The sequence below is a fragment of the Crotalus tigris genome, unplaced genomic scaffold (assembly GCF_016545835.1).
Source record: "Crotalus tigris isolate CLP2741 ecotype Arizona unplaced genomic scaffold, ASM1654583v1 scf7180000019031.1477733, whole genome shotgun sequence".
Classification (NCBI taxonomy): domain Eukaryota; kingdom Metazoa; phylum Chordata; class Lepidosauria; order Squamata; family Viperidae; genus Crotalus; species Crotalus tigris.
The window spans coordinates 350,627-371,459 of NW_024097335.1; the positions used below are offsets into that span (position 1 = coordinate 350,627).

Here is a 20,833-nt window from a genome sequence, read left to right on the forward strand (position 1 = left end):
CTCAAGTTTGACTCCACCTGCCATCCTTCCGAGATCAATAAAACGAGGACCCAGATTGTTGTGGGCAATATGCTGATGTTGTATACTGCTTAGAGAATGCTATAAAACAGGGGTCCCCAACCCTTGGCCTCTGGCCCACTACCGGACTGTGAGCCATTTGGAACCGGGCTGTGGAAGTGGCAGGTGAGTGCGCGCCCACACGCATCCCCACTTGCGCGAGCGGCAGGCCCTCATGCCTGCCACACACGCAAAATGCAGCTGTGCGTGTGCTTGCCCGACACTCACCCATCCCCTCTCCCGCCCATCCCCACTGGTCCGCAAATCCAGAAAGGTTGGGAAACTCTTCTATAAAGCACTATGGGTCAATATATGAGTCTAAGTACTGTTGCTATGGCTATTCTAGAAACCGTAACAAGCAGGAGTGAAAAAGGACTCATCAAATTCTTGGTTGAATTTAGGCAGACTCCAAAAGATGGACCATCTATGTTGAAACCAGTCCAAATTTATGCAGTGAGCTGTCCAAGGTACTGTGATGACCCAGGGCACAGCACAGAGGCAATGCAGTCAGCTGGCAATTCAAACAGTTCTTTTATTGCTCCAAATTTTCCCCAAATGCTCCCACTTTTGCTCGCAAGCCTCCAACAAAAGAACACACACACCCTTTCAGCCAACTCTGGCTGAAAGTAGATTCAAATACAGTCTGATTAGCATAAGAAAATACTCAAGGCCATAGAGATAACAAGGAAGAAAACATAAACTTAACGAGTCTGTTTGAATCCTAGCTTGCCTGAGCAGTTTGCAAAAGAGAGAATCCGAAATATAGTCCGAGGTCTTTAAATATTCAAGTAACGTGGTCAGTCAATCCAATAGTTCGGGTTTCCAGGTTTCCAAACAGAAGTCACAGAACAAGAGATCAGCAACAATACACAACATTCCAAGGAATCAGCCTTTGTTCCCGACAAATGCCCCTCCCCACAGCGTCTCCTTAAATCTCAGTCTCTAGGTGTTCCTTGTGGAGAAGGGCGGGATGCTCTCCTCCCGAGTAGCTGAGCCTGCCTGCATTGTTCCCTCCTTCTCTCCACTCTCAGTGCTCTAGGATCAGGTGGGGGTGGCCCTTGCTCATCGCCTGAACTCTGCCTCTCCTGTTCCTCCTGTCCCAATCCTGAAGGGCCCTGGCCTGCCTCGGCCTGCTCTTCCCCACATTCCTCTGAAGCCGCAGACACCTCTCCCTCGGTCTCCATAGGGTCCCGTTCCAGCTCATTTTCCTCCACGGATTCAGGCTCAGACGGAGCCATGACAGGGACTGATAGCACTATAATTTGTCAGAGAGTAGATGTGGTTTCTCAGTTTAGCAGAGGGTAGTCCTCAACCTTCAATCCTCTGTTTAGTGACTGCTCAAACCTATAATGGCACTGGAAAAGGTCACTTATGACCAGTCCTCGCACTTATGACCCCTGCAGCATCCCAATAGCATCCCATGACCAATTTCAGTTGCTTGGCAATCTGCATGTATGGTTGCAGTAGGCTCATGTTATTGCGATTTGCAATCTTCCGACAAGCGAAGTCAATGGGGCAAGTCGGATTCTCTTAACAACCACAGAGATTTGCTTAACAACGGTGGCCTCAGAAGTTGTAAAATTGGGCATAACTCACTTAACAACCACTTTGTTTGGCAATGGAAATTCTGGTCCCTGTTTCTGTTGAAAATTGAGGAATACTTGTAGAAGTATCTTTTTTTTTCTTTCTACCTTGAGATGGTCAACAATGACAAGAATTCTACTCCACAAAAAACAATTTTGCCAGACCGACTAAATCTTAACTTTAAGGAGAACCGTCCCAGTACACAGAAAGGACAGGAGAACGAAAACACCAACCCTATGATTACAAATCCCCAAGTCTCACTTTAGCAAATGCAATGTTTATTAGGCTGTCAACTGATTAGATCTCTTCCCCCTGGAGGGACTGGAGATGATGGTGCTTTAATCAGACAGGGAATGAATGAGAGATCATTACGAAATGCGGTATTTGAATTGCAGATGAATTAAGGAATCGGAAAGACTTTCCTTGAAATAGGAAAGTGTCAATGCCCTCCTTCCCATTGCCCAGACATTTCCAGCCAACAAACAAACCAGGGACGTGATAATAGCAATCCAGAGAAGCGGAACATTCTACCCAGAGAGACAGATTGATCTTCTCATCTGATCAAAAGTGTCTGTTCCTTTCAACAGTCTTCAAAGCATCTTCGAAGAAGTTTTCAATTTTCTGTCTCCCGGATGATTGGTTTAAGCCGCGGGGGGTCTGCAACCTTGTCAACATTAAGACTTGTGGATTTCAGCTCCCAGAATTCCTCAGCCAGCTTCGCCCAGAATCTGCATCGCTGGCTGAGGAATTCTGGGAGCTGAAGTCCACAAGTCTTAAAAGTTGACAAGGCTGGAGAACGCTGCTTTAAGCTGAAACTTGTACCGAATTAATCCCACCCTTTTGACTGCAAAAAACAACACATCACCGTCTTCAAAGCACTGCCGTAGAGGCAATGTTAGACAGGCACCTTCTCTTTCCATGATTTCTTTTCTTCCTAAGTTTGTCTTATCAACTCTTGGAATCAAAATTATTTCCTGGATTAAAAAGATTGCCAGTTAATTGCGCCATCTAGTGTTCCATCAAAGTATGCCAGGGATGACCCTCCACCAGCAAGATTAGCAAAAATGTTTAAAAATATGTCAGATAGATGTTGGAAATGTAAACATAACATAGGCACATATTATCATATTTAGTGGACATGTGGGAAGGCAAAGACCTATTGGAAAAATATACATACGTAGTTAGAAAAAATATTGAACGAACAAGTGGATTTTAAACCTGAACATTTTCTACTAGGTATTATGCCTGAAAAGACTAATAAGCAGAAATTATATTTAATCTTACACATCACTACAGCAGCGAGAATAATTTTTGCACAATACTGGAAGAATGAAGGACTGCCATCAGAAAAAGAAATAATCAGGAAAATACTGGAATGTGCAGAGATGGACAGATTAACTATGAGGTTGAAAGACAAAGAAGATACAGACTAGTATCAAATTTGGAATTTATTTTATTCTTGGTTAGAGAAAAGAATGAAGGATTAGGAATTGAACATGTATTAGCTTAGAAAACTCCAGACAACTTTAATGATTGGAAAAACTAACATACGTTGATAAATATAAATAAATAAATAAAAAACAAAGTGTGCCAGGGATGAAGGCTTTGGAAGAAAAGAGATGGCGGCAGGCTAAGCCCGATCATTTTTGCTTTTAAAATTAATGCAGATTGCAAATGGTACAGCTTGGGCCTCTGTGTAGCCCACGAGCAACTCTTCTGCAACTCTCAGAGTAAGTAGGTCACTCGTTTGAGTTCCAGTACCTATTTTGTGCCCTGGAGAGGCTCCCAAAACAGTTGGGATCAATAATGGAGAGATGTTTTCGTACGTCGGCTTGTTTAAGGAGTAAAATGGGCTACCTTTGATTTACTCAGGACTTGCAGATGATGCCTTTTACTCAAAAGGAATCTGATCACAGCCTGATGCAAAGTTTGAGCTTCCAGGAATCGTGATATACAAGTAGTTCTTGACTTATGACCTCAACTGAGCCCCAAATTTCTGTTACTAATTGAGACAGTCGTGAAGTGAGTTTTGCCTCATTTTACAACCCTTTTTTTTTGCCACTGCTGTTAGAAATATCTCTGCAGTTCTTAAGTTAGTAACAGGATTGATAAGCGAATCCAGCTTCCCCATTGACGTTGCTAAGCAGAAGGTCGCAAAAGGGGGAAATCACGTGATCCCGTATGAGCCAGTTGACAAGCATCCAAATATTGATCCCATGATCATGGGATGGCGCAACGGTCGTAAGTGTGAGAAACGATTGTAGGTTATTTCTCTTTTTATTAATTTTTTTCCCATCAACATATGTTAATTTTTCCAATCAAACAAGTTGTCTGGTGTTTGCTAAGCTAATACATGTTCGCTTCCTAATCTTTCATTCTTTTCTCTAACCAAGAATGAAATAAATTCCAAATTTTATAATAGTCTGTATCTTCTTTGTCTTTCAGCCTCATAGTTAGTCTGTCCATCTCTGCACATTCCAATATTTTCGTGATTATTTCTTCTTCTGATGGCAATCCTTCATTCTTCCAGTACTGTGCAAAAATTATTCTTGCTGCTGTGGTAATATGTAGAATTAAATATAATTTCTGCTCATTAATCTTTTCAGACATAATGCCTAGTAAAAAAAGTTCAGGTTTAAAATTCACTTGTTCACCCAATATTTTTTCTAACCACATATGTATGCTTTTCCAATAGGCCTTTGCCTTCCCACATGTCCACCAAATATGATAATATGTGCCTATATTATGTTTACATTTCCAACATCTATCTGACATATTATTAAACATTTTTGCTAATCTTGCTGGTGGAAGGTGCCATCTATAAAACATTTTATACAAATTTTCTTTGCATGAAGTTGACATTGTTCATTTATAGCTTCCCTCCCATAACATTTGCCATTTTTCTAATTCTATATCAACCAAAATTTTTTGCCCATCTTATCATTGTTTCTTTCACTTGTTCACTTTCCATATCTAAAATTAACAAAAAATTATACATTTTCTTAATTAATTTCTCATCCGAGGTTAACAAAATCTTATCAAACACATTTCGATCCTTGTAAAATCCACACATTTTTACATCTTTTTCATATCTACTTTGTATCTGCAAATGTGAGTAGGTCACTTCTCTCAGTGCCACTGCAACTTCAAACAGTACTTCCTACTTCTGTAATGTACTATTTTTTCCAAGCACTAGAATCCAATGATACCACCACAATCTATCAAGATAACATCCAAGGTACTGCAGAGAGAAAGCACCCTACTTTGTAGATTCATAACATGTACCATTTTGGTCAGTGGTGGTGTCATGCCTCCATCAGAGCCTGACTCTGAGGAAGACATGGAGTTCCCTGTTGAGGCCAGGAGGGGGTGTCTGTGGCTTTGGAGGACTGTGGGGAGGAGCAGGCTGAGGCAGGCCAGGGCCCTTCAGGTTTGGAACAGGGAAGGCAGAGCTCAGGCGAGGAGCAAAGCCCCTCCCCACCTTATCCCAGAGCAAGGAGAGCAGAGAGGAGGAGGGAACAACAGAGGCAGGCTCACTTGCTCGGGAGGAGAGCGTCCCGCCCCACTCCACAAGGCACACCTGGGGAGTAGGTATTTAAGGAGACGCTGTGGGGTGGGGCATTTGCAGGGAACAAACATGAAATCTTGAGATAGTGTGCTCTTGTAACCTGGACACTTTGTATTCTGGACCAGTTTGCTTCCTGCTGATCTCGCCTTGCAGTCTGAAGTTTGCATTTGCAGTTCACAGGCAAGCTGGGAGTTAAAAGGATTATACGTTTGCTTGTTATCTGTCTTGCTTTATAGCAGTGGTTCTCAACCTTCCTAATGCCGCGACCCTTTAATACAGTTCCTCATGTTGTGGTGACCCCCACTATAAAATTATTTTCATTGCTACTTCGTAACTGTAATTTTGCTACTGTTATGAATCATAATGTAAATATCTGATATGCAGGGTGCATTTTCATTGTTACGAATTGAACATAATTAAAACATAGTGATTAATCACAAAAACAATATAGCAATGCTCGCTGGAGAAGCTTACTCTTCCTTGCTCAAAAATGTTGGGAGGGAGGGAAGGGGAAGGAAGGAAGGAAGATTGAAGGGAAAAGGAAGGAGATGGAGAAGGAAGGAGATTGAAGGGGGAAGGAAGGAAGGAAGGAAGGAAGGAAGGAAGGAAGGAAGGAAGGAAGGAAGGAAGGAAGGAAGGAAGGAAGGAAGGAAGGAGAGGGAGATTGAAGGGGAAGGGATGGAGTTGGAGATGGAAGGAAGGAAGGAAGATTGGAGGGGAAAGGAAGGAGATTGTTTTCCGATGGTCTTAAGCGACCTCTGTGAAAGCATCGTTCGACCCTCAAAAGGGTCGCGACCCACAGGTTGAGAACCGCTGCTTTATAGGAACAGTGTAAGCTTCCCTGGCTGTTTTGTTTGAACTCGTGCCAGCATATGTGGGGGCTGTTGGGTGAACATTGGCAGTGATTAAAAGACTATTACTTTGGCCAGCTGATTGCTTTGCCTCCGTTCGGGGCCCTGGGTCATCACATGTGGGATTTAGCTGGTTCGCACCACTTCGGCAGAACCGGTAGCTAATTTTTTTGTCGCCCAGGCCCAGAATGGACTTCCGGAAGCGGCATCCCACCACTGCATTTTGTGTGAAGCTGAAGCTCAAATACTCTGGCCACCAAATGAGAAGAGAGGACTCACTGGAAAAGATGCTGACGTTGGAAAAGATGGAAGGCAAAAGGAGAAGAAGAAGAAGACAGAGGATGAGAGGGTGAGGTATTATCATTGACACAACGGACATGAATTTGAGCAAATTCTGGGAGACAGCAGAGGACGGGGTGGTGGCGGATGGCATATTATGATCCATGGGATCACCAAGAGTTGGACATGACATAGTGACTGAACAACAACCAAACATTTTGTATGAACTTTAATAATTTTAATGTTTTGACCCTTGCCAGATGTCCTCGAAACCTGCTGGGGCTGCAACTCCCAGAATCTCCCACCAGCTTGGAGGTTGCAGTCCAAACCTACCTGGAAAGCATCAGGTTGAGGACAGGAGATCAAGTACACAAATATGCATAGGAAGGAAACAGGCATTTGTACCCATAGCTTAATCTTTAAGTTACAGAAAAAGATTGCATCAAATATCTTATCATCATCACCACCACCACCAGCAGCACCATCCTAGTATTTTTCGCACAGCTGCGGGGTCCACTTGCGTCAAAACTCTGCTCATTTCCAAACTAAGGATTGTCAATAGGATCCAATGATGTAGCACACAAGAGATCTGATAGAGATACACTAGCCACCGTAAAGAGCAATAGGATGAACCTTAGAAACCCCACAGCAAAGTTCTCCAGATGTTACTAAGCTCCACTATGCATCATCCCCAACCCATATGATGAAGGATGATGGAGTTGGGCATCAAACCCCATCCGAAGGGCCACAAGTTGTTCATGTTTGCTTTATATAGCCAGCATCTACAACAAGAAAAGGGATGATGGTTCTGTACTGATTAATAAGGACAAACCAAGGATATCCCCCTGCAATCACAGCTCCCACTTAAAGAACAGGTAGACACCATGCCCAGGAAGTCTTCACCACAGCTTCAGTTGGTGCACCAGCTGCAGTCTTACCTGGAGCAGGATACACTGATGCCTGCTCTTTCCACCTCTTGATCTAATTAAAGTTACTCACCCTTGAAGATCACCTGGAAACTTTAGGATGCAACAGCAAAGATGCTTAGTGGCTGGTCTCAATACTGCCCCATTAATGCCCGTTCTACATGAATCACTAGCAGGTTTCCAAGTGCAATTCAAAACGTTGCTACTACAGAACCTCCATGTCAGGGGGGGTCCAACCTTGGCAATTTTAAGAACTGTGGACCGCAACTCCCAAAATTCCCCAGCAGGCAAAGTTTCTCCAGCACAGTGGTTCTCAACCTGTGGGTCGGGACCCCATTTGGGGTCGAACGACCATTTCACGGGGGTCATTAAACAAAGCTGTCCTCCATTTTTTCCCCTTTTCTTTGGCCACGCCCCTGGCACCCGGTGATGTATAAGTGGTTGGGGGTCACCACAACATGGGGAACTGTATTATGGGGTCGCGGCATTAGAAAGGTTGAGAACCACTGCTCCAGCAGGATACCTCTGCTCGAGGTAGGACTGGATCTCTTAGAGCAGGGGTTCTCAACCTTGGCAACGTTAAGACTTGTGGACTTCAACTCCCAGAATTCCTCAGCCAGCAAAGCTGTTGAAGTCCACAAGTCCACAAGTCTTAGCGTTGCCAAGGTTGAGAACCCCTGTCTTAGAGACTTTTCCCAATTTCCATCACTCTTAACCTGAAAAATAGGGGGGAACCTGCCAAGAATCCATGTCTACCACAAAACAAGGTGTGAAGAGACTTGAGGATGAGTATTCTCTGTAGCAGACCCCTGTTCTCAACCGGACTGCACCCCAAGAGTGCATGAACTCCATCCTTATTTCCTTCCAGAAAATGTGGGAAAACGTGGTTTTGGGGGACGACATAATGTGATGCCATTTCTTAATGTTTAGTCTCGCATTTGAATCCTCATTTAATTTTGATTTGTATCTTGTTCTTCATGCTCCGTTTTCATACAAAGACACAAAGAGTTTGGCTGGTTTCAGCCAGTTAGATAAATATTAAAAGATTGCCGTGAACCTAGCTTAGGAACCGGGAAGCTTATTCTCTTCTTGACAATATCTCTTCACCTAATTACGTCCTTTCCCTGCAAAACAATGCTTCTGTAGAGAATAGGAACAAAACCTGTGGCCGATACAAGATTTGTCAAAGCTTAACCACACTCAAAACGGTTACAATTTCTACAGGCAGTCCTCGACGTACGACCACAAACCGAGCTCAAAATTTCTGTCGCTGAGTGAGATAGTTGTTAAGTGAATTTTGCTCCCCCCCCTTTTATGACCTTGCTTGCCAGAGATGTTAAATGAATCGCGGCAATTGTTAAGTTAGCAACAGGGTTGTTAAGTGAATCTGGCTTCCCCATTGACTTTCCTTGTCAGAAGGTTGCAAAAGGGAATCACATGACCCCGAGAAACACTGCAACCGCCATAAGTACATGCCAGTTGCCAAGCGTCTGAATTTTGAACACATGGGGATATTTCAATGGCCGTAAGTGTGAAAAAAATGGTCCTGGGCCATTTTTTTCCCCAGCACCGTTATAACTTCAAATGGTCACTAAATGGATGGCTGCAAGTTGAGGACTACCTGTTACATCATTCTCATCAGACAAGACATGCCTCTATTCTTGGTGTTTTAATTTATGTCAGAGATTACGGTCACGACGGAGCTTTACTGACCTTCAGAGGAGAGATGTGCGACTGTAGGACATATCCATGGACATTTTCTATCTGCGACAAGTTCTTTTCAGAAATGTGGACTAATTCTGGACCTCTCATTTCATGGGTTAAACGAGGTAAAGTATGGTCATGTGGAGCATCCTCATCTTGGTAATGATACTTCTGGAAGATAGAAAGGGGGAGGGGAACTATGAAGGAACTGGGAGAAGTAAAAATTGCATGTTGATCGTTACACGGTAGCTGTAAGGTCCTGCCTCAGCTAACTCCCCAGGAAAGCATGACTCTTGAAACGAGCGTTATTTCAAAAAGGATCTTTTACTGAAAGAAAGTGATTGCAGGGAGCTCAGGCAGAATCTGAAGTTCCTGCGCATGAAGTTGTTGTGAGAATTCTGAGCCGATAAGGCAGTGTTTCCCAAACTTGACAATTTTAAGGCATGAGGACTTCAACTCCCAGAATTCCACAGCCAGCAACGCTGGCTGTGGAATTCTGGGAGTTGAAGTCCACATGCCTTAAAATTGTCAAGTTTGGGAAACACTGCGATAAGGTGATCACAAGTTGTTCTCCGGTGCCACAGTTTTGGTGACGGGTGTGAGCTGGCCGGAAAGGACTCAAGCCAGATGGCCTTTAAGGGCTTATCCCCCCTTCCCCAGTTCCCATGTGGATACATCAAAGCGAAAACAGAAACAAGAGAGAAACCTCTTCAATTCCCAAGTAGCACTTCCCTCTCCCCTCAGAATGGCAGAGTTCCAGTAGGGACCTCACTGTAGCTTCAAAAAGGACTTTTTAAGTTGTTAAAAAAAAAAAACCAATTAGGAATCCCACCACCAGTGAGGAATAAAACTGCTACCAATGCAGATGCACTTTATTGAGTAACGTTGTTCTTTTAGCAACAGCGCTTAGACCAGGGGTTCCCAACCGAGGCGTGCGAGACGATATTCCGGGGGTGCGAAAACTTGTTTTTTCAAAATTATAGTGTATATGCATAATTCACTGCTGTTATTTCGAACTTTTGTAGGGGTGCGAGAATATATCAGAAGCGTTTTAGGGGTGCGGAGTATAGAAAACTTAGGGAGCTGCTGACTTAGACTTATATATCACTTCACAGTGCTTTACAGCCCTTTCTAAGCAGTTTACAGTGGCAGCATATTTGCCCCCAACAATCTGGGTCCTTATTTTACTGACCTTGGAAGGATGGAAGGCTGAGTCAACCTTAAACTAGTCAGAATCAAACTCATGGCTGTGGGCAGAGTTTGCCTGCAAGGCTGCATTCTAATCATTGCACAGCTCTTTCCTTCCTTCCTTCCTTCCTTCCTTCCTTCCTTCCTTCCTTCCTTCCTTCCTTCCTTCCTTCCTTCGCAATAACACTTAAACTTATATTCCACTTCACAGCGCTTTACAGCCCCCTCTAAGTGGTTTATTTGCCCCCCAACAATCTGGGTCCTCGTTTTTACCAACCTCAGAAGGATGGAAGGCTGAGCCAATCTTGAACCAGTCAGGATCGAACTCCTGGCAGTGAACAGAATCAGCCTACAACAGCGGTGGCGAACCTATGGCATGCGTGCCAGAGGTGGCACTCAGAGCCCTCTCTGTGGACACGCACATCATGCCCAGAGATGGCAACCGTCGCTCTTCAACTAGCCGCCCGCTAACTCTCCAAGGTCCCACGTGGCTGGATGCATCCTAGCACCCATGCGCTCGCTAGCCTGTGTGTGCAGGGGCCGATGGTGTCAGGCAGCAGCCGTCCCAGCCCCTGCCTCGCCTTGCCCTGCGACAATGGCACCCCCGTCCTGCCTCGCCTTGCCTCACCCTGCAGGACGAGCCTCCTTCCCACCGCCCCACCTGCCAGAGACCCCCTGGATCTCCCCAACCCTGCCCGGCCTCCACAGGCGTCCCTCCCCACGAGCAACATTAAGGTGATGATGCCCACCTTGGCCACACCCACACAATCTGCCATGACCACCATAGCCACGCCCACCCAGTGGGCCATGCCCACCTGAAACCCATCAATAAATAAGTGGATTTTGGTTGCACTTTGGGCACTTGGTCTCTAAAAGGTTCGCCATCACTGGCCTACAATATTAACCCCTGTGCCACCATGGCTCCTATTTATATCAATAGCAATACCACTTATTGTCCCCAGCAGTCTCGGTCCTCCCAGACTGAGTCAACCTTGAGCCAGTCAGGAACGAACTGCTGGCTCTGGGCAGAGTTAGCCTGCAATACTGCATTCTAGCCGCTGTGCCACCACGGCTCCTTTAACAATTGTTCTGGATTGTATGGTCAATTATTGCTGTCACCAACAGGACCCATGAGAAAAGGACAACTCTAAATGCAGCATCCAGGTCAAATATACGGGGTACCTTGCTCAATAGTAGTAACCTCGGAGTCCTAGTGGACAATCACTTAAATATGAGCCAGCCATGTGCTGCAACTGCCAAAAAGGCCAACACAGTGCTAGGCTGCATTAACAGAGGGATAGAATCAAGATCACGTGAAGTATTAATACCACTTTACAATGCCTTGGTAAGGCCACACTTGGAATACTGCATCCAGTTTTGGTCACCGCGATGTAAAAAAGATGTTGAGACTCTGGAGGGAGTGCAATAAGGATGATCAGGGGACTGGAGGCTAAAACATATAAGGACCGGTTGCTGGAATTGGGTATGTCTAGTTTAATGAAGAGAAGGAGGAGGGAGGACATGATAGCAGTGTTCCAGTATCTCAGGGGCTGCCCCAAAGAAGAGGGAGTCAAGCTATTCTCCAAAGCGCCTGAAGGCAGGACAAGAAGCAATGGGTGGAAACTAATCTAGGAGAGAAGCAACCTAGAACTAAGGAGAAACTTTCTGACAGTGAGAACAATTAACCAGTGGAACAGCCTGCCTCCAGAAGCGGTGAATACTCCAACACTGGAAGTTTTTAAGAAGAGACTGGACAGCCATTTGTCCGAAATGGTATAGGGTTTCCTGCCTGAGCAGGGGGTTGGACTAGATGACCTCCAAGGTCCTATCCAACTTTATTACTATTACTATTAATATTACTATTACTATCTTTTCCTTTAGCATGTTAGTTCAAGGCCTGTGTTGAGACAAGCCAACCTTTCCCCATAATTAGCTGCAGTTGCCCTTCTATGTACACGCCTGTGCATGCACACACGTTAGCGCTCACAACTTCACAAAAGAACAGGTGGAGAATAAATGATAATTACAAATCAATGCCTACTACAAACAGGGCATCGTGCACTGCCAGCGAAAACAGATAATTTTAAAACCCTCTATAATTAACTCTAATAGTGCAGCACAGATTGTTCTACTGTGTGCACTTCACGGAATGTAGCCATTCTTGAAACCAAACTTCCTCACCAGAAGCAAAGCAAAACAAGAAGCCCAAAACCAACTCTTATTTGTGCAAAATCGTTAAACAGAAGCTGCCATGTCGCAACCCGGCTCCCCCGCTTTGGAGCTGATTATTATTATTATTATTATTATTATTATTATTATTATTATTATTACTCGCGTATGCATCTGCATTTATAAAAAGGTAGAAAAAAAGGAGGATAAAGCTTATCTGAATGTGGCTCAGTTTTAAAAATTAGCTTTTTTTTTTGAGAAAAATATACCCATCGTCTCCTGCCACGAATTTTGCGGCGCCAAACACAATATTGCCTCTGATAGTGAGGAAGAATGAATAATGAGGAAATAGAATGAAAAACATGGCATTGGGATAGGGAGGAAATGTATTTAGAATTCATTGGGAAAGTAGAAAGGTTTAGCAAGATTTTATTTATTTATGTATTTATTTAACTTATATGCTGCAACTCACCAAAGGCAGCTCGAGGCAATTTACAATCGATCCGTAAAAATGCCATGTAAAATATTAAGAGAGTAAAAACCGTAACTTTAAAATTAAATTACCTATATTAAATTTAAAATTTAAATTTAAAAGATCCATTTGTAACTGTCGATTTACAGTTTCCGCTGGAATTGGAGATAGGATTTATATATTCAGTGACCATCCTATGCAAATTTTCTTTTTGAGAGCTTCAAGTCACCCATGAAACTCAGATTGAATTACAAATAATGCCTAATAATGATGATAGATAGATATGGATGGATAGGTAGGTAGATAGATAGATAGATAGATAGTTAGATAGATAGATAGATAGATAGATAGATAGATAGATAGATAGATAGATAGATAGATAGATTATGATAGAGTATTAGATAGATAGATAGATAGATAGATAGATAGATAGATAGATGGATGGATGGATGGATGGATGGATGGATGGATGGATAGATAGATAGATTATGATTGATTGATAGAGAGAGGGATTATGATAGACAGACAGACAGATAGATAGATTATGATTGATAGATAGATAGATAGATAGATAGATAGATAGATAGACAGACAGACAGAGGAGAAAGAGGGGTGATACATAGAGGAGAGAGATGATATAGAATGTGTGTGTGTGTGTGTGCGTGTGTGTGTGTGAGAGAGAGAGAGAGAGAGAGAGAGTGAGAGAGAGCAAGCAGTTAAAGACGCTCAGCTTGGAGAGCTCAGCCTGGGTTCGAAACCCCAGCTCCCTGCAACAGGGTGAGCTCCCATCCTTTTCCCAGCTCCTGCCCACCTAGCAGTTTGAAAGCATGCAAATGCGAGTAGATAAATAGGTACCACATCGGTGGAAAGATAATAGCATTCCATGCACCTTTGTCATATAGCCGTGCTGGCCACATGACCACGGAAATTGTCTTTGGACAATGCTGGCTCCCTTGGCCAAGAAACACAAATGAGCACCGTGCCCTAGAATTGGACATGCGTATATGTATGTCCGAAGAGAATTTCCATGGTCATGTGGCCAGCATAACTATACCACTTTACAATGCCTTAGTAAGACCACACTTGGAATACTGCATCCAGTTTTGGTCACCACAATATAAAAAAGTTGTTAAGACTCTAGAAAGAGTACAGAGAAGAGCAACAAAGATGATCAGGGGACTGGAGGGTAAAACATACAAGGAACGGTTGCTGGAATTGGGAATGTCTAGTTTAATGAAGAGAAGGACGAGGGGGGACATGATAGCAATGTTCTAATATCTCAGGGGCTGCCCTAAAGAAGAGGGAGTCAAGCTATTCTCCAAAGCGCCTGAGGGCAGGACAAGAAACAATGGATGGAAACTAACCAAAGAGAGAAGCAACCTAGAACTAAGGAGAAACTTCCTGACAGTTAGAACAATTAACCAGTGGAACAACCTGCCTCCAGAAGCGGTGAATGCTCCAACAATGGACATTTTTAAGAAGAGACTGTACAGCCATTTGTCTGAAATGGTATAGGGTTTCCTGTCTGAGCAGGGGGTTGGACTAGTTGACCTCCAAGGTCCCTTCCAACTTTATATTGTTGTTGTTGTTGTTGTTGTTATTAGACAAAAGTGCGCGCACACACACACACACATAGAGATAATAGAGAGATGATAGAGATCTAGATCTATGTATCATAGATGTATATCTCAGTATATCTTACATATGGATATATTCTGAGCAACCATATTTAACCAGCTATAAATAATTTTGAGAACAGGACTCTTTATCTCCTCGTTCCCTGGATGTTCTACAAGACACAGCCAACCAATAATTGGAAATAAGATTTGCCCAACCCTGCATTTAAAACTTTGCTCACATTATAGATTTCTATCGCAACACCATTCTGCTTTTGTGGTATCTTTTGCTTTGTCTGGATGTCATTTCTAATTTAGAACACAAGATGGCAGAAGAACCATTGTGTGGTTTAAGGTGACATTACTTCCGCTGATATTAAGAAAGAAGGAAGGAAAAAAGCCACTGCAAGATGAAGGGACATAAAAACATTTACACTTTTAAAAATACTAAACAGATATACACAAGAGAATGACAGAGAGATACAGAAGGGGAGGGAGAGAAATTGTTCATTATTGAAAGGATGGCCGGGCGTCTTTTTCTTGTTAGAAACAAGCTTGGAATGTCACAAATTGTGATCACATGATCCTGGGATGTTACTACTACTACTACTACTACTACTACTACTACTACTACTACTACTACTACTACTACTACTACTACTATTTCCATGTCAGAAGAACTGAAGTGCACTGAAGTGTTTCCGTGGTGAAAGGATCCGCTGGTGACATCACTGTTGCCCAATTGGGGGCTGCTTTCATGTTCTGTGAAGTTGCCCACCAAAGTGGTACCCATTTTTCTACTTGTGGTCTCCCTCTCTCGAACTGCTGGGTCAGCTGGAGAGTGACAGGATCTCACCCCATCCCACAGCAGCTCAGCATCCTAACCTTGTAATAATCATAATAGTAGTAGTAGTAGTAGTAGTAGTAGTAGTAGTAGTAGTAGTAGTAAAGTTGGAAGGGACCTTGGAGGTCATCTAGTCCAACCCCCTGCTCAGGCAGGAAACCCTATACCATTTTGGACAAATGGCTGTCCAGTTTCTTCTTAAAAACTTCCAGTGTTGGCGCATTCACCGCTTCTGGAGGCAGGTTGTTCCACTAGTTAATTGTTCTCACTGTCAGGAAGTTTCTCCTTAGTTCTAGGTTGCTTCTCTCCTTGGTTAGTTTCCATCCATTTCTTCTTGTCCTGCCTTCTGGTGCTTTGAAGAATAGCTTGACTCCCTCTTTTTTGTGGCAGCCCCTGAGATATTGGAATACTGCTATCATGTCACCCTAATTCTTCTTTTCATTAAACTAGACATACCCAATTCCAGCAGCCGTTCCTCATATGCTTTAGCCACCGCACTCCTGCCCGCAATCATTGTAAATACTTGCTGCTTGCCAAGTGCTTGAACTTTTGATCATATGACTGTGGGGATTCTGCAATAGCCGTAACTGCAAGGACCTGTCGTAAGTCACTTTTTCAGTGCCATTGTAACTTCAAACAATCACTAAATCAAAGGGGGTCAACTTATTTTCCAAATCACCAGAAGGCAAGATAAGAAGCAATGGATGGAAACTAATCAAGGAGAGAAGCAACCTGGAACTAAGGAGAAACTTCCCGACAGTTAGAACAATTAACCAGTGGAACAGCTTGTCTTCAGAAATTGTGGGTGCTCCATGACCAGAGACATTTAAGAAAAGTCTGGACAGCAACTTGTTTCAAATAGTACTATAGGGTCTCCTGCTTGAGCAGGGGGTTGGACTAGAAGACCTCAAGGTCCCTTCCAGCTCTACTCTGATTTGATTCTAAATGAAGGAGTCAAGGAGTACCTATATGGAAGCAGACATAATGTTTCCTATGCAGTGATAAACTGTAAAATCAGAAAGAGAGCCTGCTGTAAAAATGCATCTGGGAATCACTGCCAAAAATAATCTCCCTGAAAGAGGCAGATGGATCCATTAACCCTTTGACACAATTAGATCATTATAAGAGATGCCGGTTTTAGTCACTGAAAAGATGAGTAATAAATTTCTCCCACTAGATCCAGCCTTAGAGTAAACTCATGGAAGTCAATGAGATGTCAGTTTTTCATCATTATCCCCTTACTTGCCTTATTTAGCAGAATGACAGAGTTGGAAGGGACCTTGGAGGTCTTCTAGTCCAACCCCCGGCTCAAGCAGGAGACCCTATTCCATTTCAGACAAATGGTTGTCCAGTCTCTTCTTAAAAACCTCCAGTGTTGGAGCACCACAACTTCTGGAGGCAAATTGTTCCACTGGTTAATTGTTCTAACTGTCAGGAAATTTCTCCTTAGTTCTAGGTTGCTTCTCTCCTTGATTAGTTTCCATCCATTGCTTCTTGTCTTGCCCTCAGGTGCTTTGGAGAATAGCTTGACTCCCTCTTCTTTGTGGCAGCCCCTGAGATATTGGAATACTGCTATCATGTCCCCCCCTCGTCCTTCTCTTCATTAAACTAGACATACCCAATTCCAGCAACTGTTCTTTATATGCTTTAGCCTCCAGTCCTCTAATCATCTTTGTTGCTCTTCTCTGTACTCTTTCTAGAGTCTCAACATCTTTTTTTAATCAAACTGATGTATTGCTAAACAGCCTATGTACAGGAATCTTCTCAACTAACAACATCTGTGTGGAGTTAGATAAGGCTCAACAGAATTCAAGGAGGGTGTAGGAGATGATCAGGCTATACCGTTCAGACAAATGGCTGTCCAATCTCTTCTTTAAAACCTTCAGTGATGGAGCACACCCACAACTTTTGATGGCAAGCCGTTCCACTGATTAATTGTCCGGAAAGTTCTCCTTAGTTCTAGGTTGGTTCTCTCCTTAATTAGTTGCCATCTATTGCTTCTCGGCCTGCCTTCAGGTGCTTTGGAGAATAGCTTGACTCCCTTTTCATTGTGAGAAGCACTTATTTCAATAGCTCTGCTGAAGGATTATGTTTGGATCCAATACATGCTGCATGAATGGTTGCCAAGTGCCCAAATTTTGCTCACGTGACCATGGGGATGCTGCAGTGACTGTAAGTGTGAGGACTGCTTGTAAGTGAATTTTTTCACTGCCGCTCTAATGGTCATTAAATGAATGGTTGTAAGTCAAGAACTAGCTGTTGTGGGACAAGAGCAGGCAGAGCTAGACAGTGGAGTAAAACAGATAATTGGTCTAGAGTCCTTGCGTTGCCACAATAGAGCTAGGTCCCAGCCCCCTTGACTTCCATTGACTCTTATCTCAAGCCAATTTACTGTTGACTAGCATCTTGTGACTACTAGTCATCTTGGGAGCGTTGAAACACTTCCAGGTTAAAGGGGTTAAGCAGTGACATCACCATTGCCCAGAGGACAGCCAGATGGGGGTTCCTTTCATGTCCCCACTAATCTGCTCACCAAAGTGGTGCCCTTTTTGATTAGTTTCCAGCCATTGTTTCTTGTCCTGCCCTCTGGTGCTTTGGAGAATAATTTGATCCCCTCTTCTTTGTGGCAGCCCCTCAAATTTTGAAACACTGCTATCATGTCATCCCTAATCTTTCTTTCTTCTAGACCAGTGGTTCTCAACCTTTTTAATGCCACGACCCCCAACCGGTTGTAAGTCGAGGACTTCTCAACCAGTCATAAGTCGAGGACTACTCAACTGGTGCAGCACCGTTTGCAGAATGGGACTTTTGGCGGGCTCAGCAGGGCAGAGACAGCCTGGACAATTCCTATTGGCTTTTGAAAGCCAATAGAATTAAACTCTATTCAAGAGAGTCTATTCTATTGGCTTTCAAAAGCCAATAGAATAAAAGGGAGTAGCACAGCTAAGGAAAAGGGGGGAAAAATGGCCGACTGCATTGTTTGGCGACCCCCGTGAAATGGTCGTTCGACCCCAAATGGGGTCCCAACCCACAGGTTGAGAACCATTGTTCTAGACTAGCCATACCTAATTCCTGCAACCATTCTTCATACGTTTTAGTCTCCAGGCCTTTGTTGCTCTTCTCTGAACTTTTTCCAAAGTCTCCATGTTTTGTTTTGTTTTTATAGTAGTAGGGTGACCAAAATTGGTTACACTATTCCAGGCGTGGTCTTACTGAGGTTTTCTAAAGCGGTACTAATACTTTGTGTGGTCTTCGCATGATACTCATCTATCTAATCATGATCTCCTGCTTTCAAACTGTGGGATCAGCAGGAGCTGGAGCGAGTGACGAATGCTCATCCCATCCCACCGCAGCAACCTCAAATGCCAGCCTGCCAATCCTCAAACCAGCATCCTACCACACTCCTTCTCTCTTGTGAATAACTTGGAATCAATCTTCTCTGCTGCAACTTTACGAACGATCCTCATTCTTTGCGCCTGATGTTTGTACCGTAAATGAGGAGGCACCAAGAATGAATTGTGCATTTCCCAACAGATATTTCTTATAAACATGTTATAAGCGGTGGCTATCTTCTCAAAATGAAACCATGATATCTGATGATTTTGGCTACACGAGTTTATTTCTTGACGATTTATTCTGGGCTGAGTTGGCATTACTAAATGGAAAGATACATTCCCAGCTGGAAAGATGCACTTTTCATGCAAACAAACAAATCAGTCAAAAGGTCAAATCAGTAGGCTGATGTCAACTTTACAGAGGCCATTAAAATAGTAGAGAGACACACACACAGAAAGACAATTTCCGTTTGATTAAAAGCCAAGCCATTCTCAATAGCAAAATGTAGATCTTGATAACAAAATAATCAGGATTGAGTTCCAGGAAAAGATGGAAAGAGTCATAGAAACGTAAAATTATAATTATTATGTTTATGGTCAAAAATAGAGGAGATATATTCTATTACAAATGGCTTCTGTTAGTAGTCTGATTTTTTTTAAAAAAATGAAGTTTTTTTTCTTTGTAATGAATCCTCAGTGTCCCTTGTTACACATTGATGCAGAAATAGGGATCTGAATGTAAGAATAACTTTATATTTCTTTTCAAAGCGTTTTCCTAATTAAATTGTAATTACAGTAATATTCTACCCTTCTCTCAAGAGGCAAAAGCTAGTATACACAGTTTTCTCTCCGTTCAACTTTTCACTGCGACAAGTAACACAGGGCAGGACAAGAAGTAACGGGTGGGTGTTCATCAAAGAGAGATCCACACAGTGTAGGTGTTAGGGTGTTAGTATCACTTGATAACACATTGGTGAGAGCACACAATTGGAATACTGCATCCAGTTCTGGTCACCATGACACAAAAAAGACGTTGTGATCCTAGATCAGTGGTTCTCAACCTGTGGGTCGGGACCCCATTTGGGGTCGAACGACCATTTCACGGGGGTCGCCAAACAAGGCTGTCTGCCATTTTTCCCCCTTTTCTTTGGCCACGCCCCTGGCACCCGGTGATGTATAAGTGGTTGGGGGTCACCACACCATGGGGAACTGTATTATGGGGTCGCGGCATTAGAAAGGTTGAGAACCACTGTCCTAGATAGAGTGTGGAGAAGAGCAACAAAGATGAAAAAGAGTCAGGAGGCTAAACTGTATGATGAACAATTGAGGGACTTTAGTCTAATGAAGAGAAGGATTAGGGCTGATATGACAGCAGTCTTCCAGTACTTGAAGGGCTGTCACAGAGAAGAGGGGGGTCAACCTATTCTCCAAAGCACCTGAGAGCAGAACAAGACATCACAGGTGGAAGATCATTAAAGAGACAACCAACCTAGAACTAAGGAGAAATGTCTTGACAGTGAGAACAATTAAACAGTGTAATGACTTGCCTTCTGGAGTTGTGAGTACTCCATTGCTGGAGATTTTCAAGAAAAGATTGGACAACCATTGGACCATGGTGGTATAAGGTCTCCTGCAGAGGGTTGGACTAGAGCAGTGGTTCTCAACCTTTCTAATGCCGCGACCCCATAATACAGTTCCCCATGTTGTGGTGACCCCCAACCACTTATACATCACCGGGTGCCAGGGGCGTGGCCAAAGAAAAGGGGAAAAAATGGCGGACAGCCTTGTTTGGCGACCCCCATGAAATGGTCGTTCGACCCCAAATGGGGTCCCGACCCACAGGTTGAGAACCACTGGACTAGAGGACCTCCGGGGTCCCTTCCAGTTCTATGCTTTCTATATTCTGTGCCATGTCCGGGTGGGGTGGGGTGGGGGGGATATTTAAAGGATGCCTTTTAGAATGAGCAACTCCAAAGGACTCTTGCTAAGTGGCTAGCAATACCTAGCCAAAGCTGGTTAGTCTCAAAAATCTGGGCAAACTTTCCCCAAAAAATATTTGGAAGAGGAACTAAAGAATATTACAGCTGCAAGCTATAAGGTTTCCTGCCTGAGCAGGGGGTTGGACTAGAAGACCTCCACGGTCCCTTCCCACACTGTTATTCTATTCTATTCTATTCTATTCTACTCTACTCTACTCTACTCTACTCTATTCTATTCTATTCCATTCCATTCCATTCCAT

General features: G+C 43.5%; 1 protein-coding gene across 12 annotated transcripts in view; it reads right to left on the reverse strand.

Moving 5' to 3' along the window:
* Window positions 1–20,833, reverse strand: part of LOC120314980 (disks large homolog 2-like) — an 899,194-nt gene that overhangs the window by 312,272 nt on the left and 566,089 nt on the right. For 11 of the 12 annotated variants that reach the window (XM_039358594.1, XM_039358591.1, XM_039358596.1 and 8 more), the window contains one exon: window positions 8,979–9,140. The exons of the other annotated variant lie outside the window; for it this stretch is intronic. In XM_039358594.1, coding sequence (XP_039214528.1) covers window positions 8,979–9,140 — 162 coding nt within the window. The remainder of the gene's footprint in view (window positions 1–8,978; window positions 9,141–20,833) is intronic. 12 annotated transcript variants of the gene reach the window in all.